The sequence below is a fragment of the Pangasianodon hypophthalmus genome, chromosome 6 (genome assembly GCF_027358585.1).
Source record: "Pangasianodon hypophthalmus isolate fPanHyp1 chromosome 6, fPanHyp1.pri, whole genome shotgun sequence".
Taxonomy (NCBI): domain Eukaryota; kingdom Metazoa; phylum Chordata; class Actinopteri; order Siluriformes; family Pangasiidae; genus Pangasianodon; species Pangasianodon hypophthalmus.
In genome coordinates, this window is record NC_069715.1 from 7,511,519 (window position 1) to 7,538,369 (window position 26,851).

General features: G+C 40.6%; 2 protein-coding genes across 6 annotated transcripts in view; one reads left to right on the forward strand and one right to left on the reverse strand.

Annotated features, from left to right (window-relative positions):
• Positions 1-648: 648 nt before the first annotated feature.
• On the forward strand, positions 649-8,456 carry rabl2 (RAB, member of RAS oncogene family-like 2). 2 transcript variants are annotated; one of them, XM_053235169.1, is made up of 8 exons: positions 649-1,417; positions 2,859-2,888; positions 2,993-3,072; positions 3,358-3,437; positions 4,653-4,764; positions 4,917-5,014; positions 7,356-7,439; positions 7,526-8,456. In XM_053235169.1, the coding sequence occupies exons 1-8, from the start codon at positions 1,311-1,313 to the stop codon at positions 7,589-7,591; spliced, it is 657 nt and encodes a 218-aa protein (XP_053091144.1). In that variant the 5' UTR covers positions 649-1,310; the 3' UTR covers positions 7,592-8,456. The 2 variants fall into 2 exon arrangements, with proteins under 2 accessions (XP_053091144.1, XP_034161360.1); XM_034305469.2 differs by lacking the exon at positions 649-1,417 and adding an exon at positions 2,651-2,746.
• Positions 8,457-8,724: 268 nt separating this feature from the next.
• shank3a (SH3 and multiple ankyrin repeat domains 3a) overlaps positions 8,725-26,851 on the reverse strand; it is a 255,900-nt gene continuing 237,773 nt past the window's right edge. For 3 of the 4 annotated variants that reach the window (XM_053235167.1, XM_034305464.2, XM_026927731.3), the window contains 8 exons: positions 26,307-26,431; positions 26,037-26,172; positions 23,080-23,160; positions 22,147-22,170; positions 21,692-21,834; positions 21,472-21,577; positions 18,715-21,196; positions 8,725-13,067 (listed from right to left, as the gene is read on the reverse strand). In XM_053235167.1, coding sequence (XP_053091142.1) covers positions 12,512-13,067; positions 18,715-21,196; positions 21,472-21,577; positions 21,692-21,834; positions 22,147-22,170; positions 23,080-23,160; positions 26,037-26,172; positions 26,307-26,431 — 3,653 coding nt within the window. In that variant the 3' untranslated portion in view covers positions 8,725-12,511. The remainder of the gene's footprint in view (positions 13,068-18,714; positions 21,197-21,471; positions 21,578-21,691; positions 21,835-22,146; positions 22,171-23,079; positions 23,161-26,036; positions 26,173-26,306; positions 26,432-26,851) is intronic. The other variant, XM_053235168.1, reaches the window with a different exon arrangement.

Consider the following 26,851-nt stretch of genomic DNA (forward strand, 5'->3'; position numbering starts at 1 on the left):
CCTTTTTGCATCATGCAACAGTCCCAGTATAATGTGTAAATGTTGTATGTTTAGAAATAATATTTTCTAAAATGTTTTTCTTCATTACATTCACTCACCATTCACTTTAACAGGAACACTTCTACACCTGTTCATTTATGGAGTTATCCAATCAGGCGGCAGCAGCACAATGCATAAAATCCTGCAGATACAGCTCAAGAGCTTCAGTTACTGTTCACATCAAACATCAGAATGGGGAAAAAGTGTGATCTCTGTGACTTTAACCATGGCATGGTTGTTGGTACCAGATGGAATTATAATAATAAAATACATATAATGATTATATTGTAAACTGCATATTAATTGTTGAGAAATTATTTATAAACAAAGCCAAATTTATCAAGACCAAACCTCTTTTAAAAATTTCTTAAGTGAACTGGAGTTCCATATATATATGTTGTTATATACGTTCTGCTCAGTTCTGATGTGCAGTTTGTATCTGGTTTTGGCTCGTTTGTTGAACATTAATGCATTTTGGGATTAAAAAAAGAAAGAGGAGGAGGATTTCCTCCATGTACCTGTAGAGGCGCTGTGTGAACCAGACGCTTGTTGGAAAGACTGGTTGAATCCCAAATGGCTCTCTTTGTATATACAGTGCACTAGATAGGGTGGATAAGTTGTTAGTTTTATAGCGGATATGTAGTGCGTATATATAGGGTGTAGAGAAGCGTTTGGGATTGTGGTTTTGGTGAGGGGTGAAGTGCGTTTCCGCTCGCGCCACTAAAGCGTCTCGTTGCATGGAAACAGTCTAACTGAGAGAGAGAGAGAGAGAGAGAGAGAGAGAGAGAGAGATGTGCGACTGTTTTAGTGATACAGTTACTTTACAAAAGATTTTATGATTACCTTTTTTTATTTCTTGGGCTGTAATTAGAGCTGTTGAATATGTTTTACTGTGATGTAACACTTACATAGGAGCATGTTAGCTTGCTAGCCGGTCCTGCTATATATAAATACCGTAATTACTGTTAGCTAATGCTAACGCTGGTGAGCTCAATGACCAGAGATTTATGCAAATAACAAAAAGTTATTTGTATAGTTCCTGATAGAGTGAGTGAGAGAGAGATAGAGAGAGAGAGAGAGAGAGAGATTCATTTACTGACTCTGGGTTAAAATCCATTCTCTCTCTCTCTTGTCGTTAGTGAACTAGCTGTAGAGCTCAGAGGATTAAAGTTTAATCCAGGTAATAACTAGTTGCTATATTAGCGGAGTTAGATATCCGAGTGTAAACACTGCTGTGCTTCTTAGTTAGTAGTCTAAGCCTGCACTGGAGTATGGCGGGTGATATGAAGCGGATTCCTGAGCTGGAGCAGGAGAAATATGACGCAGATGAACAGGTGAAGATTATCTGCCTCGGGGACAGTGCAGTGGGCAAGTCCAAGTAAGTGTTCTAGGGGTGTAACGATACACTCCGTCACGATTCCATTCACTTCACGATACTGGCTTCCTAATTCAGTTCAGTTCATACTGGCTTCACGATTAGATTCACGATGCTGGATTCATGATTCAGTTCCATTCATTCTGGCTTCACGATTCGATTCAGTTCACGATACTGGCTTCACGATACAATTCAGTTCACGATACTGGATTCACGATTAGATTAGATTCACGATACTGGCTTCACGATTCGATTCAGTTCACGATACTGGCTTCACAATTCGATTCACGATACTGGCTTCACGATTTGATTCACGATTCAGTTCACGATACTGGCTTCACGATTAGATTAGATTCACGATACTGGCTTCACGATTCGATTCAGTTCACGATACTGGCTTCACAATTCGATTCACGATACTGGCTTCACGATTCGATTCACGATTCGATTCACGATACTGGATTCACGATTTGATTCACAATTCAGTTCACGATACTGGCTTCACGATTAGATTAGATTCACGATACTGGCTTCACGATTCGATTCAGTTCACGATACTGGCTTCACGATTCGATTCACGATTCGATTCACGATTCAGTTCATGATACTGGCTTCACGATTCAGTTCATGATACTGGCTTCACGATTCGATTCACGATACTGGCTTGATACCCTCAGACGATGGTTTTATTCAGAGACATGTTTAATGGAAACATTTAGGAAGGTACCAGCTGACCGCATTGTAGAATTTCTGTCTTGTACTAAGCTTTAATGTCTTATATAGTTTTGTAAAGTGTATATCTGGTATCGCTTACCCTGTACTTGCCATGAAATAGCCTTGTTGCTGACATGGAATTTAAAAAGCAATAAACAAACAACCTGGCTTCATGATTTGATTTACGATACTGGCTTCACGGTTCGATTCTCAGAATATTTTGAACTAAAGTTGAATGAAGAAAATTTATGACTGAAAAGACTCCTTTTTTTAATTTCTGAATCATACACAATGTAACTGAACACCTTTGAAGAACCACATGCAGGTATAGGTGTGCAGTTTAAGAACACACCATTTATTCTGTCTGCTTGCTGAAAACCATGCTCCTTATTATTCTCAAGATATATCACTATTTCTTACAGAGCTGTCGGAGCCATACTGTATATATATATAGGGTCAGAGGTCAAATGTACACCAGCCTCATTTGTTTAGAAAAGTTTGAAAAGAGGAAGGCACTAGAAGGCTTAAGGTTTCCAACTTTCTTATGTTTTTCTGTCACTCTGTGAGCCTGGATTAGCTAGCTGTCCATTTCATCTTTCAGTGTGACACATGGTCTTAGTAAATATCTTTTTTTTTTTTTTTTTTTTTACTTTATGCTTTGAAATAAACTAATGATACTTCTGTGCATGATTATTCCCTAAGTTTGTCTTTTCCAATGTTTGCCTCACAGGTTAATGGAAAGATTTCTCATGGATGGATAGTATCCTTTTGTACACGTGTGCAGCATTCTTCTTGTTTTATATTCAACTGTGTTTTTGTGAAACTTTTGTATAATGGCCATTTGATCCTTAGCGTCTCTGTCAGTCGACCTCAGCAGCTGTCCACCTATGCCCTGACGTTATACAAATACACCACCACTATCAACGGCAAGCCTGTGCTGGTCGGTGAGTTATTCTGATCTGCCTGCCATTCTTACTGCCAGCTAAATGCATGATCAGCAACATACTTCATTAACTATGAAGTATAACATGTTTCACATGTGATCAGTGATGATTTATAGTCACAGCTTTTTGAAGAATGAAACTTTTTTTATATATTTATATTGCTTTCAGAGCATCAGGAGAGTTTATAGTGAATCAGCAAAAAGAACTCAGATTTGTCAGGTTAACAAAACTGTATTTATGTGGATGTCCTTCATATTGTCTTCTTAATATGGTCTTCTGTAACAGATTTCTGGGACACCGCTGGCCAAGAGCGCTTTCAGAGCATGCACCCGTCTTACTACCACAAAGCACACGCTTGTATCATGGTAAAAACAAATTTAACTCTCACATGTAACTCAGAATCAGCACAGCCGCAGTAACAGTGTAGGCCAGGGATTCCCAAACTTTTTGGTCAAACGACCCCAAATGGACATTATGATTTTTCTGCGACCCCAAGCCTTGACCTCCAGATTCAGAATATAGGACTGCTGTAACATTCGAACATTTTATTATGCCAGTATTGTACGTATGTGTAAGTTAAGTGACTAAAAACCAAAGGAATATTCCTTGCACTGATGTACCAGTCTCGTGCAAAGTGTTGTGTTGTTGTAGGAAAATAATCCACGCTGGGGTGGTGCGATATGGCCTGACGCGAAGCAGAAAGGTCTGGTATATATTTGATGCATGATTTTGTGTGGGCATGCAGAAGCAGCGATAACATTATTATTCACACACTCGTATGCGTATCTTATGTAGGGCCCACATCTGGAAGATTTAAAAGCGACATCAACTAGATGGCATCTTGGAGGCAAATCATCCCTGTCTGTGAGGTGTCCAAGTTGAACTGTAAAATGTTTATTGATTTTGCGCATAGCAATGTTAAAAACACTGACAAGCTCTGTCTGTCTTAAAACTTTCCACTGCTGTCATGATTATTGTCATGAGCTGAGTCTCAAATCGAAAAATCTTTTTTTCAAAAAGACCTTGCATTCAAAAGAATTTACTAATCTAGAAAATTCAGATGGCTGGTGGACAAAACAGATCTTTTGATAGGTTTGAAGGTGACATGAGAGGTTTTTAAAATTCAAACACTAACTGTAATAGGAAACCCTGTACTCAATAACAGTCTAGAATAGTACATAAGTATGCGATTTGAGACACAATGCTAGGGTGTTTAGCGGAGGTGGATGGACAGGGAAATTTCTCCATTTTTATTCCTGAAGTACAATAGTGAAGTGTGTATAATAACCTACACTATTCATTTAAACAAGGCTTGTCTGAATGTGACACCCAGTAACATTTCAAAATATTAGCACACAAAATCTGTCTTCGATATTTCTAATATTAATTTGTAAAATAATAGAATGAAACAAAAGAAAAAATCATGAGATTATCTCTTTACCCCATTTGTAAATCAAGCAACCCCACGTGGGGTCGTGACCCCTAGTTTGGGAACCCCCTGGTGTAGGCACTATTGTAGGCAGTGTATTCATTCACACATGTTCAGGAGAAAAGAGCTGTATGTCAATATTTGTTTATAGGTCTTTGATGTCCAGAGGAAAGTAACGTATAAGAATCTTTCCAACTGGTATAAAGAGCTGAGAGAATACAGACCTGAAATTCCCTGTCTGGTGGTGGCTAATAAAATAGATGGTGAGGAAACGCTTAGCTTTCATTTTTAAGTTGTTTCTAATGAATATGGAAAATGTTTACTTTTCCTGTCATGCTAAAGTGCATTCTCTCTCTCTCTCTCTCTCTCTCTCTCTCTCTCTCTCTCAAATCTGTGTTTGTGGACTGTGTTAAAGCTGACATGAGAGTGACACAGAAGAGCTTTAACTTTGCTAAGAAGCAGGGACTGCCTTTCTACTTCGTATCTGCTGCTGATGGAACTAACGTGGTCAAGGTGCGATTTAAACTCATTTGAAGGTGTTGATTAATTTTCTATAACAGCAGCTCTGACAGTAGTGCCGTCTGCAAGATAAACCTGCAAGATAAATCACAGGTATATGTTAATGTGTGCATTTTAATACTTTATCGTATCTATAGTAACAACTTACACAGGGACTTGTAGGGTGAACGCTTCAACTAATCTAAGCCTAACAGATATAAAACAGAGTTATAAAGTGTTACTTAACAAAAAATATGTATTTCTGTGGTAAAGCTTTCTGTAAAGAAATGCTTGTTTAACATTTATAGAAGAATTTTTCCATCCTGGGAAAGTGCACTGTGGTATCTTAGTTACAGTCAGGTCCATAAATATTGGGACAGTGACACAGTTTTGGTAATTTTGCCTCGGTACACCACCACAGTGGATTTGAAATGAAGCAGTCAAGATGTGGCTGAAGCGTAGACTTTCAGCTTTAATTCAAGGGGTTTAACAAAAATATTGCATTAACCGTTTAGGAATTACAGCCATTTTTTACAGAGTTCCTCCATTTTCACAGGCTCAAAAGTAATGGGACAATTGACTGATAAGCAGTTTCATGGCCAGCTGTGGCCTGTTTCCTCCTTATATCATGATAAATTAAGGAGATAAAAGGTCTGGAGCTGATTCCAAGTGTTGAATTTGCATTTGGTAGCTGTTCATGGGAACTCTCAATATGCCGTCCAAAGAGGTGCCATCATTAGGCTGAAAAACCAAAACAGACCTATCAGAGAGATAGCAGAAACTTTAGGAGGGCCAAATCAACAATTTGGTACATTCTTAAAAAGAAGGAATGCACTGGCGAGCTCAGCAACACCAAAAGGCCTGGGAGACCACAGAAAACAACTAAAGTGGATGATTGCAGAATTCTTTTCTTATTGAAGAACAACCCCTTCACCACATCTAGCCAAGTCAGGAACACTCTGGAGGAGGTAGGCCTATCATTGTCAAAGTCTACAATCAAGAGCCACCTTCATGAATGTAAATACAGACGGTTTACCTCAAGATGCAAACTGCTGGTAACACTCAAGAACACAAAGGCCAGATTAGACTTTGCTAAAAAACCTCTAAAAAAAGCCTGACCAGTTCTGATGCAAGATTAACTTGTACCAGAATGATGGGAAGAGAAAAGTATGGTGAAGGAAAGGAAGGGCTCATGATCCAAAGCATACCACATCATCCGTCAAACATGTGGAGGCAGTGTTATGGCATGGGCATATTTGGCTGCCAGTGGAACTGGGTCACTGGGGTTTATTGATAATGCGACTGTTGATAGAAGTAGCAGGATGAATTCTGAAGTGTACAGAGCTATACTTTCTGCTCAGATTCAGTCAAATGCTGCAAAACTGATAGGACAGCACTTCACAGTACAGATGGATAACAACCCAAAACATACTGTGAAAGCAGCCCAAGAGCTTGGAAATTAAATGTTCTTAAATGGCCGAGTCAGTCACCTGACCTCAACCCAACTGAGCTGCTTTTCACTTACTGAAGACAAATCTGAAGGCAGAATGACCCACAAACAAGCAGCAACTGAAGATGGCTGCAGTAAAGACCTGGCAAATCCTCTCAAGGGAGGAAACTCAGCATTTGGTGATGTCCATGGGGTCCAGACTTCAGGTAGTCATTGACTGCAAAGGATTTACCTCCAAGTAATAAAAATAATCCTAATATTTATGATTATATTAGTTTGTCCCATTACTTTTGAGCCTGTGAAAATGGAGGAACTCTGTAAAAAATGGCTGTAATTCCTAATCGGTTAATGCAATATTTTTGTTAAACCCCTTGAATTAAAGCTGAAAGTCTACACTTCAGCCACATCTTGACTGCTTCATTTCAAATCCACTGTGGTGGTGTACAGAGGCAAAATTACCAAAACTGTGTCACTGTCCCAATATTTATGGACCTGACTGTATGTAACAAGCTGCATGTTTTCGATTTGAAAGGAGAGAGAAAATAATAATAATAGAGACTTTTTGTAGCTGTTATAACATGATAACAGTGATAATGGGAACTAACTCAGGGATGTTCCATGACATTAAACTAATAAATCACAACATATCATTTGCTCTGGCAAATTGCTGTGGTATAAGAGGAGTAAAACACTTTTTGACATGCTGTTATAGGAAAATAATCAACATTTATTATTTCCCTATGTCAGCATTCCCCAAAGTGTTTTTTTTTTAACTTAAATAACTCAAATTAATGATGACATTGCTTAGACTGTTGTCTGAACTATAATTATCAGTTTTTTTAGCGTTTTGATTAGTTGAACGATGTTTAGACAGTGACACATTAATGATCCTAAATCTGCCTGCAGGTTTTCAAAGATGCTATAAACATGGCTTTGTCTTACAAGAAGAATTCCAGTGACTTTATGGATGTCGTCATGAGAGAACTGGAGGTGTGTGTCCCAGCTGTGTTATTTCTAATCTTGTATTATTTCTAACTGTAGTTTACAGTGATTGATTGCTTATTTCTTCAATGCAGAACTTTGATTTGGAGGGCAAAGAAGAGTCGGCTGATGAAGAAGAAGAAGAGGGAAAAGCAGACTGACCCTCTGAGCGTGTGGTGGGAGCTGAATGGTTTGTCTTGGCATTAAAGTGCTGTTAGAATCACGGCTGCTCACCAACTGTCCTGAAGAGTTTACGAGCCGTTCGTAACAAAAGTGAAACCAGCGGGGACAAACTCTACCTCAGTTGTTGGATCGATCCCTGCGACCTGCTACACTGAATATTCAATGCATAGACTGCATGTAATAAATCTATGTGTGGCTTTAGAAGGTTGTAAAAACATGCTATAAATACAAGTACAGTGCAGGTATTATAGGTACAATGATGTGTAGGTTTTTCACAGATATTTCAAATTCTGGACGCAGCTGTTCAGGAACACAAGTAGGCAGCCGTGGTATAATCTCACACCATGTGTGTGTGTGTGTGTGTGTGTGTGTGTGTAAAACTGTTTAGCGCTGAGGAGAGATCCTGCTATTTGATATCTATTGTCTTTTCCTCATAAGTGACATCACAGTGGAAAGCCTTGATAACAATATTGACATTTTGCATTGTTTTGGTAGTATTTATATCGAGGAAATTTATGTTAAATGTACTTGAATCGCATTTTTAAAATTGTTTTCCAGTTGTACATGATAATTCGGATCCAGCATTAGAAGGATGTATAAAAAGCTCAAAATTTTGCACAAACTGTGAAAAGACGTCATGTGTCTGGTTGTAGAAATCGTACGCACATTGCCTTCAGTCCGATGTGAGATTTAAGTGAGTAGGAAAAAAATCTTCATGTGCTGTGTATGTGTAAATGGAACTGGAAAAGCACTCATATTGTGGCAGCATATTAACGCATCCTTCAGTGTTCATTTAAGAGCATCTTGGTATGTGCTGCAATTAAACACTGTTGCTTTTATTTAGCTCTTGTGTATGCTGTGGCTTGATGTCCTGTGGGCCGGCTGTGACAATATAATCAGTACTGTTCATATCGTCAGACTGCATAATCAGAGGTAATGTCACAAACCTACTTTAGAGTGAGATTATTGTTTAGTTTGTCTTATAGTGCCGCTTTGTCCAGGGCGTCCAGGGTGAACTGTGTCTAATGACTTGTTACCTGGAATTGATAAACACACACACTAAAAATCAGAGTACGATAAAGTACTCAAGAAAAAAAAAAAAGATAACCAGTGCATTTCTTGCCATTTTTATTGTGCTTTTGTTGGTCAGGAAACGAGTGACAACTCTACAGAGCATGGTAATGTTAATGATGTTGGTTTATTTAACATTTCCCCCAACTGATCTTCTTAAATATAGTAAAGTTACAAAGAAATCATTTCCATTCTCTTTTTTTAGTGGATCAAATTTGTCTTGTATCTGAGGCGCATCACTGAAGAGGAAGGGAGAAGGCTTTTAAAGGTAGTAGCTATCTAATGCAGTCACTCACTCAAAGGCTAACTGGAGTTCAGTCAAAACAAAACTGATATTCAAACCACATGAAAAGCCCATAAACTAGATCAATTACAAATTAGAGTAACACTCTACAAAACATAAAAGTGTATCTGAAGTCAAATTGAGTAAGGGGGAAAAAAAAGTGCATTAAGCATGATAGGAAATGTCTGGAGTTCTCAAGATTTCCAGGAGGTGGCACCATAGTGCTGATTCTAACAGCTTTAAATCTCAACAGAACTAGTGTCAATGAATAGCTATAAACTAATCACTTTTTGGCACATTGTTATTTTTTTCTGTTAATCTTTCACGTTTTAATTACTAAGCACTCCATATAGACACTGAAACAAAAGTAAACATTCCAGAATTGGGAACAGGGATGAGAAGAGTGATGGGATATGAATATGGCAGACCAATAAAAGAAGGAGACTAATGGTGAGCATGGCACAAAGGCTCAGAGCGTCAGAGATGAGCTGAACTACATCACTTACAGACACTAATCATCTCTCGCTCTGAGAAAGAGCCCTGTATGAGACACTCATATACCAAACATTGTAAATCTTCCTTTTAATTGCATGTCCACATTGAAATGACTGATCTAAAAAAAATTAAATGAATAAAATGATTAAATTCTAGGATTAAATTCAATCTAAGAGGATCTTAATCGATGTTAATGCATATTTTCAAGTCTCACAGAGGCTCAATGATGATCTGCAGTGTAGAACATGAGTGTAAGTCACAGTTTTCTCAGGGTCCTGATCCTAAACCCAGTTTTCCTCTGTGCCATTCTAGCTTTAAATTGATTTATGCAATACGGTGACATTACATGAATCTAATTTCTGTAGTTTTGTTCACTGCTCACTCCACTCTATATTGGTGAATTCATTTAGATGGAAGTTTTAAGACAAGAGTTTAAATTCCCTGGATTCCTTTTTAAAATAAACTTCTCTGATTGTTTCCTATTGTTTTAAAATTATGAGGTTTGGTTGTTCCTAGTCTCACAAGCCATCCTTCTAGTATACGCTAGAGAGTCTGGTACTTTTCTTCACTAAGTGTGCACAAGAACTGCCTACATACAAATTCTGAAGCTTTGTAGGCCATGAATGAAGCATCTGCAGCTGAAACCAGCTTTTTCCTTTCCCTTCTCAAGCCTTGTTATGGCCAAATATCCCTCTATCCAAGTGTTTCAAAGATAACTGAGCACCTTCTGGAAGTGAGGCTGGATTAATGACTGCCACAAAGTCAATCGCCACTCAGGCCTTTCTGCTAGAAGGGCACAGTGGAAGGAGCCGAGGTTTAGATCTGGACTCAGCCAATGTGATGAAAGGTGATGACTCTGAAATGATACAGCCGCCAGAAAAGAGGTCTTACAACACAGTGTTCTTTCTTGGTGCAAGGGGCATGGCTCCAAAAAGCTTCATCAGAAAGATGAACTGGTTCTGCAAAAGAACCGTTCTCCTTGGCTGCATATTGATAGTGAGTACAGACATATTCACTACTTCTATGTGTGTGCAGTATGGGTTCTTAATAGCAGAGATAAAGTGTTAGTGTTTCTGTGGTTTGGGTGCACACACAGACAGTTGTCCACCATATGCACATTTGCCAGTTTTTATTCAGATCCCTTCCTTCTTCCTTATAGTTTGTGTTAAATGGATATCAGATGTCTTTGCGGGAGGATGGAGGGATGGAGGAAAATGCAGACAGAGATGTGAGAATGGATGGCTTGAATGCTAGCACCTTGTTTTGTGCAAATCATCCCCAAACTCGGTCCATACAAAGAATAAAATCTTTTCACCTTTTTCCACAGGTGGTTAACTATGCATATATGCCAAACATTCATATATAGATCTATATATTTTTTGAATTTTTAAAAATTTATATGAAAACTATCATATGTACATTGCTTGTGATTGATATAAAAAAAAAACAAATAATTCATAATTTGTCCATATATACAGTTATAAGTTTGGAAAGGACAGTTTTTTCAGCTTAACCCTTTTAGTTATTCTAAAATTCATTCTAAGTTAATTGATAAAAATTATTCTAAGCATTATATTTCACAAGCTACAAAATCCACATACTATGGGGCTTAAGAGAAAACCAATAAAAACAAATAAATAATAAACCCAAATGAACTGCCCAAATGCTTCAGTGCTTAGAGTTGAAGAGCCCCTGAGCCACACAAGCCCCTGTGTAGTGGCACAGAAAACCTCTTACAATTATAGTCTGTCTTCTTTTTTTTTTTTAAGTTGTTCAACATCTCCCAGTAGCACGCAGCTGAGCTACCATGTATGGGAAATGCGTATCTTGTCCCACAGTGGCCCATCATAACACACTCAAATACACACAGACACACACGCACTCTTTTATTGCACAGCTCATTTCTAATTCACCAAATTAAAGATGATTTAAATAGTTTAAATAAAAAGAGTTTAAATAAAATTTGATATGGAGGAGTTTTACTGTGTGTAAGTGCATGACGAGCTGTTAACAGCATGACAGAGATGTCAAGTACTTTGCAGTGTGTATTTGTGTGTGAGATGGGGGTCAGTCACATGCACTGTCCACTGTGGGCTGCCCTAATTGTAGACGGAAGACCGAGTTTTGTTAGACCACAATAAACCCATAAAGTAAGAAAAAAAGGGCATGGAACAATTCACTGTTAACAAATCTGATAGCTGTCACACTGTATCATGTGACTTTCATGCTACAGTCCATAAAAGGATGAACATTAGGAAAAAATCGACAGTGTCTTTAAATAGAATACCATATATAAGTTTTATATTTATGACAAAATGTTATATTCATATATCTATATACTTTTCAAATATATATATATGTATATAATTGGTAAAAATGAATAAATTATTGATGGAATTCACATCATCTAAGGGGGAGAGACTAGTGCAGTTGTGCACAGTTCATCTTGTCTGTTTTCTGCCTCTCTCCCTTTTCAAAGCTATGTAAATACATTGAGATATCCTATTTAATGTCACATTCCCTTTGGACCCCCAAAGGAAAAGTCTGATTATGAAAAAAGCCACTAGTGTTGGTTTAACATTCTCCAGGTGTAATACGTCCCTCAGCCAGAAGAGGGCAGGCAGAAGGTAGAGACGACCCAGCCACACCCACTCTGCTCATCCACTACAAAAATATTCAAAAAGGCAACTCAACTTCCCTCTTCCAACGTCATCCCTCCTTTCTTTAGTAAGAAATTGGGTATCTAGGGTTTTCCCAGTAGGGCAAGGGTATAGGAAAAGAGGAAAAGTGGTTGGAAAGGAGAGAAAACCAAATAATGCAAGTCAACCTTTCACTGAAATGGACCTGGCAAATTGGCTGCTGATGGTGTGATGGGGAGGGATTTGGGGCAAATTTGCTACTTAATAAGTTGGGCTTACTTCTATGGAACCAATAATGATAATTCATGAATTAAAACCCAATAATGATACCTCAATGAATTAAAAAAAATAACAACACAAATAAAGAAATTTAGTGATGAGACCAGCTACAGACAGAGCCGGGTGAGGGGTCACCTTTCCAGCAGCTGCTTTAGGGCACGCTCAATGTTCATACGATGGCCTACGCGTGTCACACCCAGCTCGGCAAAGTCTTCTTTAGTGAGGGCTGGGAGATGGGAGCCCTCAATTTCGTGCTCCTGGAAGCGCTCACGGTGCTCAGCCAGATTAATGCTGGCAAGCCAGTCACCCACATCATACTTGTTCCACAGGTGCAGGGGTTTCTGGTGGAAGGGGCGCAGTGTAAGGAGTGGTGAGGGCACACTGGGGGAGTGTCCAGGTGAGGGAGAGCGGCTCCTGGCGCTGGAGCTCCTCATGACGAAGCGCACCTCCTTTGGCTCATGGGGCAGGCTGAGGCTGGAGGATTTTAGGATGGTGGGGGCCGCGGTGGGCGAGGTAGCCAGGCCGAAGCCTCGGATGGGTCCGAGTGGATCTGAACGATCTGGGGAAGCAGAGCCAGGGCTGGGTGTCCGACGGGTCATTGGGTAACGGCTGCCTGGTCGGATGGTGTATGTGGTGCCATAACTTCGCTGAGAGATGGTATGAAGCTCCCCTAGACTGCTGAAGAGTCTGAAAGATATAGAAATGGGATAAAAAGAAAAAGAAGAGCACAAAGTGAGGATTCTGTGAAGTAACACTGCAAAGATCCCAATGAGTTTATTCTCTTCTATTTTAATTTGTAGTGTCTCCTTCCTGCAGCATGCAACAACCTCCATGTATGAATCATGAGTCAAAACAGTTATTTTAAGTCAGCAACACTTAATTAAGTTAGCCAGAGACACGGTAAACGCATTAACACTGTGTTAGTGTGATGTTTCATTAATGCGTTTAGCTGGAACACAAGCAAGAGTACTATAGAGTCCAGAACAGAAAGTGTGAGTCACTTTAGAAATGCCAAGAAAACTCAATACCCAGCAAAATCATCATTTGACATCATTTACCATTTCACAGCTTCGGAACTCCTTTATGCTCCTAAAGCTGATGATAGATTGACTCACACTATCCCAAACAACAATTAAAAACTATTTCAGATGCTCATTAAAAGTAAAGCTGCAATCATTATCTTTTAAATGTTTATCAGTGCTCAAACAATCAGATGCTGGCATTTGTTTAACATTTAAGAGTCAGTGGTTTAACATTTAAGAATCAGTGGTACTCTTTTTTACAGAATAAAATATTAATGTAAAAATATTTAAGCGAATTCCATCTGCTTCAACGCGATACTGATTTCTTTACTACTCCTTTAATAATTTTGTTAAAAGTGAAGAACAACTAACCTCATTGGCATAAAAGTGTGATGTACAACTTATGCTGATTAGATCACAATGTTATAGATGAGATGTGAGACCTGATAAAATGGTCAAAAGAGTGAGTGTGGCCAATGAGAATGAATAAACTGGCAACTCATTGTATATCATCTACACATGGAAATATGTATATGCTGTATGGAAAAGTAGACAAAAGGATCTGAATTTAAATGTAGTAAGCATGAATTTAATGTTTAATTTTAACATTTAACAAATATTAAACGTTATATGTTTTCTCTTTAAGTCTCTTAAATTAAACTCTGAAAATTCAGTTTTAAAAGGGACATGATGCATATAAATAAATAAATAAAATATATGTACAATAAATAAATCTAACTTATTCAGAGTGCATACTGGTGTTTGTATGAAATATTAATAATTAATATTCAGTTCTTTTTGTCTTTTTTTGAGACAATTGAGCAAACGTGACATGCATCAGCTGAGCAGCCCACAGACCTGTCCGTCTGACTGAGGATAAAGCCTAGAAAGAGAGAGAGAGAGAGAGAGAGAAAGCAAAGCGAGGAAGAGTAGGAGGAAGAGTAGGAGGAGGAGGATGGCAAGCTCAGCCTTCATATTACTGAACACACGGTCCCCAAATAAATAGAGTGAGTCTGTAACTGTCACACAACAAATGTGGCCCACTTATGACTAATCCCAACATGCATGTATTGTCCATCTGTTATTACTGAACACCTTATTGCTTAAAATATAATTTCACAGAAGTCTGAAACTCTTTAATTCTGTCTCATGCTGAAATGTAGCTGCTTCTCCAGTTTGTCAAATGATCTTGAAGGACCAAGTGTTAAGTACAATGTGGCAACTAAACGCAACAATAAGCTGAGATGTTGTTCATTTATTCTTAATCACAGAGCACAGTCTCTGAGGCATTATCTGAATTGTGAGTAGACATGAACATGTTGGATGAAGTGAGGTGAGTAGCCAGTGAGATGTATGGGTTCAGAAAGAGGAGGAGTTCAGTTAAAGGTGAGCTGCCAAGGGTTAGAGAAAGAAAAAGAGGAAGATGGGATGATGCATGCGCACTTACACAGGTGCCCGGCCCTCCGGGGCTTAGCCTCAGATTCAGTTCTAGACAGAGCAGCGTGGCATGCAGAGAGAGAGAAAGTGAGTGAGGAGAGAGAGGGAGAGAGAGAGAGAGAGACAAAAAGAGAGTGAGACAGGGGCAATGACAAACAAAGAGCGATTGGTTAGCATCAGTCCATGAGAGAGCAGAACAAGACAGGCACTTCACGTTAAAAATGTCAACCAAATAAAAGCCATGAGACGAATCAGCAGCTGGCCCCAGACATCAGCTTCTCACTGAGAATTCTGTGAAATGGTCTGGCTAAGTGGTTTAAATTACATGACCTTAAATATCAACATGAACATACTTTTTTTTTTTTAATGTGTGTCTAGGGCCAGGTGCCATTGTGATAAAACAAAAAGAAGGCATAATAACAAATAAATGTACAAGGCATTTTACAGATATGAGAGCAGCATTTTTCCAGAGAGAGGCTCGAGCGATGACAGTAAGAGTTAGGAATGATTCAAAGAGCTGCAGGTCAGAGATCAGCATGAACACAAAACATATTCCAAATCCCACTGGGTACAAGCACTGTGCTAGATATGAGTGAGTGAGAAGCAAAGAGGACTGGGACAGAGTAATAAAAGATGAACACTGTCTATACAGTAAGGAAATAACAGATTGATGCTCATGAAGAAGAGACATCACAAAATTTACCTACATGTGTCTGGCCCTCTGACATCACAGGTGTATATTATATTAATATATATTACTAATACTGATCCAGGTTAAGTTTTAAACAGTGGAACAGGCAGTTGTTATTAGAGTGTTGATTTGTGTACTGAGAGAAACGAGGAATTGGGTCAGTAGAAGAAGTTAGAATCACTCAGGAGAGACCAGAGGGTGATATCATACACGCCTCCAGGTGCTCTGTTACCATGTACGCACCCCACAGTGAGGAATAGAAGAGCATCTACTATCTATCCCCTTTCCCTTGTCCACTGTCCCACACATAAGGTATGGACAGGAACCTTCAACCTAAATCAGGAACAGTGCATCATGAGTGCACGTTTAATCTTATGTACACAATCCAAGCTCAATCATGATTAGAGACAACATGTTTGTGGAGTGGCCAGGAGGCAATAGAGACCTGGAGGACGGGATTGCTAAAATCACAGTGTCAGCAGGGGTTATTCCATTAATGTGAGATTAGTGGATAGGTTATTTGAAACGAGAAAAGAATAATAATGAGGTTGAAATTTACCCTAGTGGCTAAAAGCTAAGGTTTAGTCTCTTCCATGTCCTTGTCACATCTGTAGAAATATAAAGGGCTTCAGTTGCATTTCAGTATATTAGCAGAAACAACATAAGTTGTGCTTTAAAAAGAAAATACACATATTTTCCTCTTGACTGTTGTATGTACTGAATTAGTGAATTAGTCTCTACAGAGGATCTGCTTTGGGAATTTCCTCTACAGGTCCAACACTGATGGTCTACAGGATCTACAGCTACAGACTATCAAGTCTCATTAACTTACCACCAACTGTCATGCGCTGAAACACTGCTGAAGCTCCAAACTTTTAAATGAAATAAAACAATTTGAACATTAGGGTATATTTTATCCTGAGAAGCATGATCACTCTGTAATGTTAGCACACCATATAAAAATAAAACCCAAAAACATGTTTGTGCTGGTTTGATGTTTGAGATATTATAAAGGTTAAAATTAAAAGGTAACGTTATATCATGTAAGCACATTTATGCTTTGTCTGAAATAGTTTCTGCTTTACCATATAGTGCACTACATAGGGTGCAGCCATTTTATAATGTTGCCCAAATTCTCTGTATAAAAATTATATTCTCACAGTAAATCCAGTGTACAACCCACAGCACATTACTTCTGCACCAAGTATCACAATGCATATTCATTCTTTTTAGCTTGAAATTTATGTGCCAGGATGAATACTGGAGCAGCCAACTTTGTCTCTAAATCAAAATAAAAAGCATGTAGTTTAACGAGCACTAAATCCAGAAGCTATGAGTTAGTGTTGTATTTTTATTTATTTATTTATTTACATTTCACTCCTGTATTTTTGGGGTTTAAGTTTGAGGTCATTAGTAACTTTGGAATTGTTTATGTAACACCAGGTCACAATGATGTGTTTCTGGAGTGTTGTCCGAATTCATTCTGGTATTTCCCCCACTGCTGCCCTGTACAGCACAGTCTGTAGGAATAGTGAATGAGGAAGCAAATGCAGACACAGCAAAAAAAAAAAAAGAAAAAAAAAAAAAAAAAAAGAATCAGCACAAATGCAGCACAAAAAATGTTAATTTTTTTTTATATGGCGAGCCAAATTTACAGAGGTACTTAATATAGTGGTTCTCAACCCTAATCCAAGAGTAAAACTGCATATTTTGTGGTTTTCTCTCCTCTAACATACTTGGATCCAACTAATCAGCTAATGAACAGGTTAATCATGAGTAGACAGGACCATGGCTGAGAACCACTGAATGCCACTGCAGCATAGTATAGTTTGCACATCAGTATGTCTGTTATGTCTGGATGAGTGCTGTTTATGTCAAAACTGGGCTTTTGTATTTATAATAAGTGCAAATCCCAATTCTCATACTACGTCTGTTTTTAAAGCAGCAGTAGCGCCTTAGAGACAAAATTGGATCAGAATGATTCTGATGTACTAACATCACTAAGAAGTAGCTAAGGCAATATCAAATGACAAATGATAATGCAGAAATCTTTGATAATCAGCAAAGCACCAGCCATAAATAGCATCAGTGCCGAACTGTAAGCTGTAATTCTTCATCTGTCACAAGCTATATCTGGCAGGCCATTAGGCGTAGTCATAGCAATTAGTGCTTGACTTTGAGACACCTTTAAGGGTCTACTCTCTGTTCACTAGACTGATGTAATGATGTTGAATACTAAAAGGCCGCATGGGAGATGAGCAATAAGAGTACTAAGAAAATACATACTTTTTACTCCTTACATTTTTATTAAGACTTTCAAAGTACTCATTACAAATCTGGAAGGTCTAGTCTTCTCTGATGCAGCCAACAGTACTTTATGCATCAACTGTACTCTATATATCAGTAAAAAAGGCTCATACATTTTACTTACATTTCAGTTGAGCATCCAATTAAATTCATCAATGTAGAAAAAATCTCAAGAATTGTGCCAATTTGTCATCTGCTGTGACCTTCTCATGGTACACAATGTAGTTAGTGCTATAGCTATCTACGTGCATTTGAATATGGATAATCCACTGCACTGCAGTATTGAGGATGAGCACCCCTGGCCCTACCTTAATATAATGTTTCCATATACTGGAGTAAGCAAAGACTCCTATAAAATGAGGTATCTCCTTTGCCTCCCTAGAAGGCACAGACTCCATCTCATGTGAAAAAGCATGGTGAGGTAAGTTTCACTAATTTGTAATCATTAACTGGCTATACTTAACTAAGTTAGCCTGGTTCCTTTGCTAATGGTTTTGCCTGAATACGTCCACTTTTAATTTTTTAATTTCTTAGTATTTTTTACACCCCTGGTCACGAACCATTGTCCAGTCAATATCCAGTCAAGTCTTGTCAGTTAAATATAACACATATTTAATAAGCATTATAATCACAAAAACAATCACAAAAAATTATTTACACAAAGTATTAAATTAACCCTTAAACTTTTCTGTTTAATTTGTAAATGCCCATTAGAATCGATCAAACAAGCAAAAATCACACTCAAAAAAAATTGTTGCTGCACAGTGACATAACAACTGGTGAGCTGCAGAATGTTCATGGGAATGCTTCAAGGCAAAATTTAAAAAACCTATTCTAAGTGATCAGTCTGAATTTGAGCTCTGTGCTCACTACTCACCTGGCACCGGCCACAGGTGACTTGCGTCCAGGGTCGAGTGAGCCTATGAGTGGCTCTTCACCTAGTGAGCATGTATCCTTGTTGAGCTGCTGCAGTCTGGAGCTTAGCTCACTTATCACAGTGGGTTTGCCTTCCTCTGCGCCTGCAAGCGGACGGGGTTCTATGGGGTCCCCCCATAGCTTGGAGCGTCTGTGGAAGAGGTAGCGGGGTCTTGTTGGGCCCGAGGTCCCCGTGGCAGCAGCCAGCGCTGCTGCATGCTGCTGTGAGAGCAACTCACTATCCGAGGACTGTTTGAGCAGGGGGTCCCTGAAAGTTACTGGGCCCTTGCTGAGCTGAGACTTGAGCTTTGGCTTTGGAGGCACTGGCGGCTTATCAAGGATGAAGGTCTGGCCGTCGGCATGGGACGTGTAGGTGTCAGTGGGCTCGCCACTCTCTGAGGATAGGGTGGACATGCTGGAGACAGTGGAGATGGTACTCGTGGTCTCCAGATGGTGATCACTGGAGCTGCGAGTGTCCACCTCCTCTACTCCAGAGTCAGCAGCAGACTCTGGGCCCAGGTGGGGCTCAGATGGCTTCCCTGAGGCTGCTGGTTGGCCGCTGGTGGCAGGAGCCTGTGCTGCTGTAGCGGCTGCGGTTGGAGGTGTGGGACCTGGGACTGGGGATGGTTCTGAGGGGGTCACTAGCTTGGCTGCTGAAGGTGTAGCAGCAGTTCCAGGTGCCTTCACTAGGAGACCATTTGCAAATTCATCTGGTGGAGGAACCACACCAATTTTGCGCAGTTCCTCCCGTGTCTCCTCATCACTAGAGGACAGCATGGCAGGTGGTAAGGTAACAGAATAGGGCTCCACATCTTCCTCTGAGCTTCCCTGGGCCAGGGTTTTATCTGAGGATGGGCTAGAGGATGCCTGGGGTGTTTTATCTGAGGAAGGACTAGTAGGTGCTTTGGGGGTTGAAGGTGTGGCAGGGGTTGGAGTTGGTGTGGAGGGTGCTTCTGGACTGGGAGACTTGGTCCGCTTGATTTCAGCTAATGTGGGCTTTGGGCTCTCTGAAATTATGCCTTTGGGAGGAGGGGAGACATGTTCTGGGCCCAGACCTACTGCCTGTCCATTACTGGTTGCATGAACCATAATAAGCCCAGCAGTCTTATGCTGCGATGTGTCCATGATACTGATGATCATGCTCTTCTTGTCTTCTACCTTCTTCTCCTCTTTCTTCTCTGTTCCCATCTCTGTTTCTTTTCTTGTGGTTGTTGGTGTCCCCCATGAGATCTTGCTAGTGGGGGTGGATGTGTAGCTCCTTTTTTCTCCAGGGGAAAAGGAGAGTGATGCAAGATCCCTCTCGCCCTCAGCCTCTTTGGTCTGGGTGTCCATGAACAGCACACCACCAGCAGCCTCATGCTTAGTCCTAGGCTCAGGGCTGCTAGCAGGGGATTGGCTCTGGGAAGTTAAAGCCCGTTCCCTTGCGGCCAGCGCAAGTGCCAAAGGGGAGTTTGGGTCAAGGGGCTTCCCTGTCAGTGGGTGGATGAAAGTTGTGCCACTTGAAGAGGGTCGCAGTGCCAGGGCGGGTGGAGGCAGCTGACCAAGTTCACTGGTGAGCAGGCGTTCATCAACAGAATGAGACTGTGTGAGTAAGGGGGATTCCAGCGGTGGGGCTGAGCTGCCTTCCATGGTGCCCACAGACAGGAAGACTGTGGATTTTCGCCGCTCCTCAAGACGCTGCTCCCTGTCCTTGACAGCCCCAGCAATTGCGGCAGCAAAATGCCCTTTGCCCTGCAGTACACCCTCAGCTTGAGCACGACTGCGCTCCTGTAGCAGCTGCTGCTGGTAGTACTCTGCCCTGCTAGTATGGTGAGCTGGCAGTCGGCCTGTGGGTGAATGCTCCCTGGAGTGGACTGAAGCCAGTGCCAGCGAGGCTCGCTCTTGGGCATCCTCCACCTGCAGTTGCTTTACTAGTGGGCTCTTCCTGCGCTGGGGCTTGCTGGGTGGTGGGGTGTACAGGCCCATGCTGAACTGGCCTACATTAGCGTAAGGGTTGTCGATAATGCGTCCTTTGCGCTTGATTCTCTCTGGTGGGGTGGAGGCAGGGCCGGGCCGTGGGATGTCTGTGGGCTCTATAGAATGGTGGGACGAGTCTTGCAGGAGAATCATGGAACGGGCCTTCTTCTGTCGCTCTATGTGGGCACTGTGGCGTGGGGGTTCATACAGCTCAGCGGACATGGTCTGTGGTAGGCCATGGAGTCGGGGCTCTGAGCCTGGCTTAAAGCTGGAGCGGCTGGGATCATGAACACGGCTCGGAGGAGGGGGTGGGCAGAAAGGGGGAGGTGGACCCATGTCCAGGTAGTAGAGTGAGGGTGGTGGAGGTGGTGCTGTCTGAGGTGGAGGAGGGATGCTGTGACTGTCTCTCAGGGTGTCTGTCATCGAGGAGCTCCGTGGAAACCTGTGCTCTGCCGCCAGGGCAGACAGCCGGTCCTCCTCAGTAGCTCCTGTACAGACAAGGACAGAACACCAAAAAGAACTCAGTTCTTTCAGCACACACTGGACCACTGGTCTCAACAGTTATCCCCTCCCCCCCTTTATGTCTAACATTATAGCAACTGATTTAGTAATAAAAAGATATTAATCAAGGCAGTACTGAGCTGACTAAATGCCTCCACATTACTGGACAATACAGAAATGTAAAAATAGTAAAAATGTAAAAAAAATAAAAATAAAAAAAAAAGGAAGAAAAATGGAAAAACTGTAAAAGAGGAAAGATTACCGAAGGACTTTGTTCTGGACATGCCTTTGGGCAGCTGAATGTGAGCTTTTTCCAGTGCTGGGTGAAGAGGACCATGGAGAGCAAGACCTTGCCGCTCAAAAAGAGACTATACATGCACACAAAGTTGTTAGAGCACAGTTATATAACTTACAAAAAACAAAACCGTCTAGTGTTTTCCATGATAAGTCATGGAAAACAGCTTAGTAGCAAAATTACGAACATCTGTATGGTATCTCACACTGATTTCTGCTGGTGTAATTCGACGGCTGGTTGGTCGTTGCTTCACCGTGGCTGCTCTGTAGTCTGCCTCCACTTTCGGCCTCATTGCTGACTCCTGAGAGGCCAAGATTTCATCTAGCCTTTCTGTACAAATGCATGCACACACACACACCCACACACACCAAAGTATAAACACATACAGACACACATATTACAGCTATATTCATGCCAGCCAACATCATATTCATTGTTATACATGTTAATGTTTTATAAACACTGCACAGTAATTGACAGTCTTTCATTCATGCCATGAGATTCATAAACGAGAATGATATATAAACATATTTAAACTGCATTTCGGTCATTCAAAAGGGTGGTCGTTTCTTGAGATAATAGTGGCGATGCAAGCAGTAACACTAAAGTAACAATTTAACAATGTCAGAAATGTAAACTCACCTCCTCGCCTCCTCCTTGCAGATGCTTAGCATGGAATAAACAAAAACACTGTTCTATTAAACTCTCACAGGAGTCAAAATATTCAGTATTGCAGTGGAAAGTACAACATAAACCGAACGGGTCATATTTGCAGGTCATAATAATGTCATGTTTCAGATGTAAGATACCTTTCTAAAACAAGTTGAGGGCAACTAGTAGCATGTGTAGACCAAATACAGCATGCAAACCAAGAAAGGCAGTGTATATCAAACGAGGAACAGCTGCCTAAAGTAGAGGAGTCATAGTTGAAAGTTAAATCTGTAACTCCACTTAGCCCTTGGCAACACCATCTGCAGCAGTATAGCCATGTGTATTAAATATTACACCTTTCTGTACATGTGGGGTTTTTAAAAATTTTTTTTTTAGAGAAAGTCAAAGGAAGTCTACTAGTTTTGGTCCCGCCTATTTACGAAGTCTGTTCTTCTTGAAGTAAAAATTATTCGACACAAGTGATTCGATGAGTGAAGCTATGCGAATCACAACCAGCAGCATAGCATCTTATTACAGACACATTCATACATTTTGTTATGTTTTCATTACTTTTTAATCAAAGGGTTTCAATGTGTGTGTCTTTATGTGTATGTTAGAATAGGAGGACAGATTGAGAGGAAAAGGCAGCTGATGTTTTGAACAGCCCAAATGGCAGAGGGAGAAAGATGACAGTGTAGCATGCAAACAACAGAGAGAGAGAGAAAGAGAGGAAAAGAAAGACAGAAAGCAAGGAAAGGAAGATGGCTATAGCTAGATATTTGAGGAAACTGCCTCCAAATGTGTACAAGCAGGTGCACATATATATATATATATATATGTCCATGATATATATGTATGTATGTATGTGTAGTTGTATGTATGTCTGCTTATGTGTATGTGTGTGTGTGTGTGTGTTTGTCTTACCCAGCTCCTCAAGCTCAGCAGTCATGCTCTTGGACCTTGGCGTGAGCGTGGTGCTGGGCGCTCTCTTGGGTGGCGGTGGTGCTGTGGATGAAAGGCAGGGAGAGGATGAGGAGTAGTGGCGCATTGCCACCCACCTGTTTCCTACCTGCAACTGCCAGCGCTTCTTGTGCACCTTCATCTCGCTCGGCTCAGCCAGACCTGACACCTTCTGCGGCCGTGCCACTTTATTCACACTGCGCTCTGACGCAAACTTCTTCATGTCTCTTGCTCTCTCACACCCATACACACACACATACACACACACACACACACACACACAGGTCACTCAGCTAGGCCCCTCACGTGAGTCTGCCTGCTAGCCATACCATTCCCCACCCCTTTCTCTGTCACATTCCAACCGCACAAAGACACACTCCTCTTTTTACATCCCTTCATTCTCCCTGTTTGTTACTCCTCTTCTCTCGTTCCTCTGGATGCTCCCATTGCCTCTCTGAGCTGAATGTGCCTTTAGCTCAACGCTCATGCTGAGGTAACACTGCCAACACTGCGCTCTACACACAGCCCTAATAAGGCAAAGCCAGAGAAGACGCAGAGAACGACAAGAAAATGGATACAAAGTTCCAGAAGAAAAGATGCCTTGGTTTCTCCACTCCTTATTCGCTCTAACAGAAACCTCACCGAACAGAAAGAGACAGCAAGAGAGAGAGAAAGAAAACGGAAAGTAGAAGTAAGAGAAAGAGAGAGAGAGAGAGAGAGAGAGAAATACCAAGGCTTGATGCAATGCTTAATTCAAACGTTCATTGTAGTAACCATGGCAACTCTGGCAGGAGCAAGGCCTGGGTTGATGCAGCTAAACTGCGAGAATCACTGTGTGTGTCTGTTTGTGGTTGTGTGAGACACAAGCAATGACAAAGAGTGGAAAGTAATTATAAAACTTAAATTGATAGTTATATAACATGAGTACGCTGTCTTACTCATCTCCTCCGTATTCAGATGTACAAGAATGCATCTACGTCCTAAACTTTACTGAAAATATCAGAGGTACAATAAAACTGCTTTTCGAGTTATGTAGACATTATATATATATATATATATATATATATATATATATACATATATATATATATATATATATATATATATATATATATATATGTGTGTGTGTGTGTGTGTGTGTGTGTGTGTGTTTTTTACATACGTTTTACATAGGCAGTCTGAATATATTCACAGCAGATTATGCTGCAACAGTATGTATGCAAATGAAGCACTATCAAACTAATGATGGTAAAAAAAAAATAGTACTACAGGCAGAAATATCTGCCTAAAATCACAAAAATCTCCTGGTACAGGTAACATTATTGGTTGTTTTGTTCTGTGTGGCTCTACAAACACGCACAGGTCAGAGACGGGTCAGAAGTGTGTGGGAGTTGCAGAGGAAATGGTGGACGGTTTACATGGATACAGAATAGATTATTGTGTCGATACAGTCCCATCAATGGAGTGAGGACACAAACCCAGTACTGCGTCTAATTTTGAATCACTAAACAATAATGACACGTTTTCTTTTTCACTATATGAAAAGACATTAAAGCTGACGCACACTGCACTACCTGAGCATAATTTTATAGGGACTGTGAAAAAAGGAGGGATGGTAATAAAACTTGATGTCAGTAACAGTGTGTGTGTATACATATAGATGAGGCCTGCTGAGTCATCTTGGTTGCTACAAGAGAAAAGACCTCATCACTCATCAATTCAAATCTCCCTTCCAACATGACACTTGTTAGGCAACACTGTCACTCCTCCGTCCTGTTCCTCTGTGTGATGCAAGTATTACAGTCCTTAATGGAGTTGCTTACGCTCTGTCTTTTGATTATTATTTAACTATTATACTAACTCTATAGACACAGGCTTCTTTTTTGCCCTAGGCAGTACAAGAGTAGCCCTGCCCACACCAACTCGCCTACAAATCAGCAGTGCCCATCTAATCACTAAATCACACTTGTACTCAAAGGATCACCTGACCCTGCTTACAAACATATGACAAAGTGGCCAGAAGTCAATCGCTTCCACTGAGAGCTGGGCTGAGTGATGCAATAAAGCATGATATAACTTTATGCAAATTAGCAGTGAAGCGACATGGCCTCTACCACTGGTAAAAATGACAGTGGGAAAGAGAATGTTTCATTATCACCCATTTTGTCCCCCGATCTTCTCATTCCTCCTCAAGATTGAGGTGAAATAAATTTTTTGTGATTTATCCTGTTAAACATATTTGGCCATAAGATTAAAAAAAAAGTTTGAGTGAGTTAAATTATTGCATTTAAGTAGAAGTTATTAACAGTTCATCGTGGATATGTTCAGACTGCAAGATTAAGTCTTCATTTCTGACTTACTGCTCTTGTTAACATGGTCACAATAACGGTCAATAAATGGTTTAATCAATAAATGGTCTAAATGCTCCTAAACCGACATTAGTACACATAAGAATGGCAATCACTCTGTGGTTGTGAGCTGAAGGTCATAAGTGCTTTATGCTCACCTCTCCTGCATGTTTGTTGATGTTTTCATTGGTACCTTGTTTGTACGCATACAGCTAGGCATATGTCCAGGTGGATATCTTGCAGCCGGTCATTGGTAGAATAGCTTCTTTTTGTGGCAGTAGATATCAGTGTAATAGACTGAACCAAATTGGCATTGGTAATAATATAGAATAAATGTTTATTTTAGGAATATACAGTGGATATAAAAAACCCGTTAAAATGGCAGGTTTTTGTGATTTAAAAAAATCATCATAGTACCTCATAATACCTCCTAGTGACTAAACTATAGTGACTTGGGTGTTACAAATTGTGACTTATGGACCCAGGGTAAGAGGTTTCCACATGAATGCATGTATTCACACTAACACACGTCCGAAACAGCACATGACCATGTACAGCAGCAGTGAGTCTCACCCTTTTTCCTGACCACGTCCTCAGTTTCTGGTTTGCGTGTCACTGACACCACTTTCATCAGCAGATTGCTCCCGCCTTGCCGGATTAGGGACACCACTTGCTTATGGCCCACCTTCACTACGTTCACTCCGTTCACCTGCAACACCCAGATGAATGTTCTTACAATCTTGGACGTAACTTCTCCATTTTATGTCAGCTGTGTCTCAAGTGGCTCCTCATCCATGATGCTTTTATAAGAAAAGAGGTATCGAATTATAATCAAACCCTTACCTCAATGAGGAAGTCACCTGTCCTTAGCCCTGCCCTCCAGGCCACGCCCTCCACATCAACAGACTCCAGGTATTGTAATGCAGGGAAGGCAGGCGTGGGGGTAAACTCTTCAATGGGTGTTTCCGCTACACACACACACATGTATAGAAGTTATTTAATGCTAGTTCAGTTGCAGCAGCCTCTGGGAATCTAGTGTATACACACACTGACACGCATCCCGATCATGTTGCTATAGCAATGTTCCTGATGTTTGGGGCATTGTTGAGGCTCAGTACATCCAGCCTGTGTTGAGTATAATTAAGATGGGAAAGTCTGAGGCAACGGTTAGCTGACAGAGAAAAAGAGAGAGGGAGAGGGATAGAATGGAAAACATGACACCATGTGTGTAACAGATGGCTTTGGGAACTCATACCACCTACCCATGATGATGCCACCACAAAGATGGGGCACACATCTACACACACATACACTCTCAGCCCCTGTTGGTGGTTATATTATAAGAGGTATGACTACTGCAGTGCCTCACAGGGGGCCCTGCAGGAGAT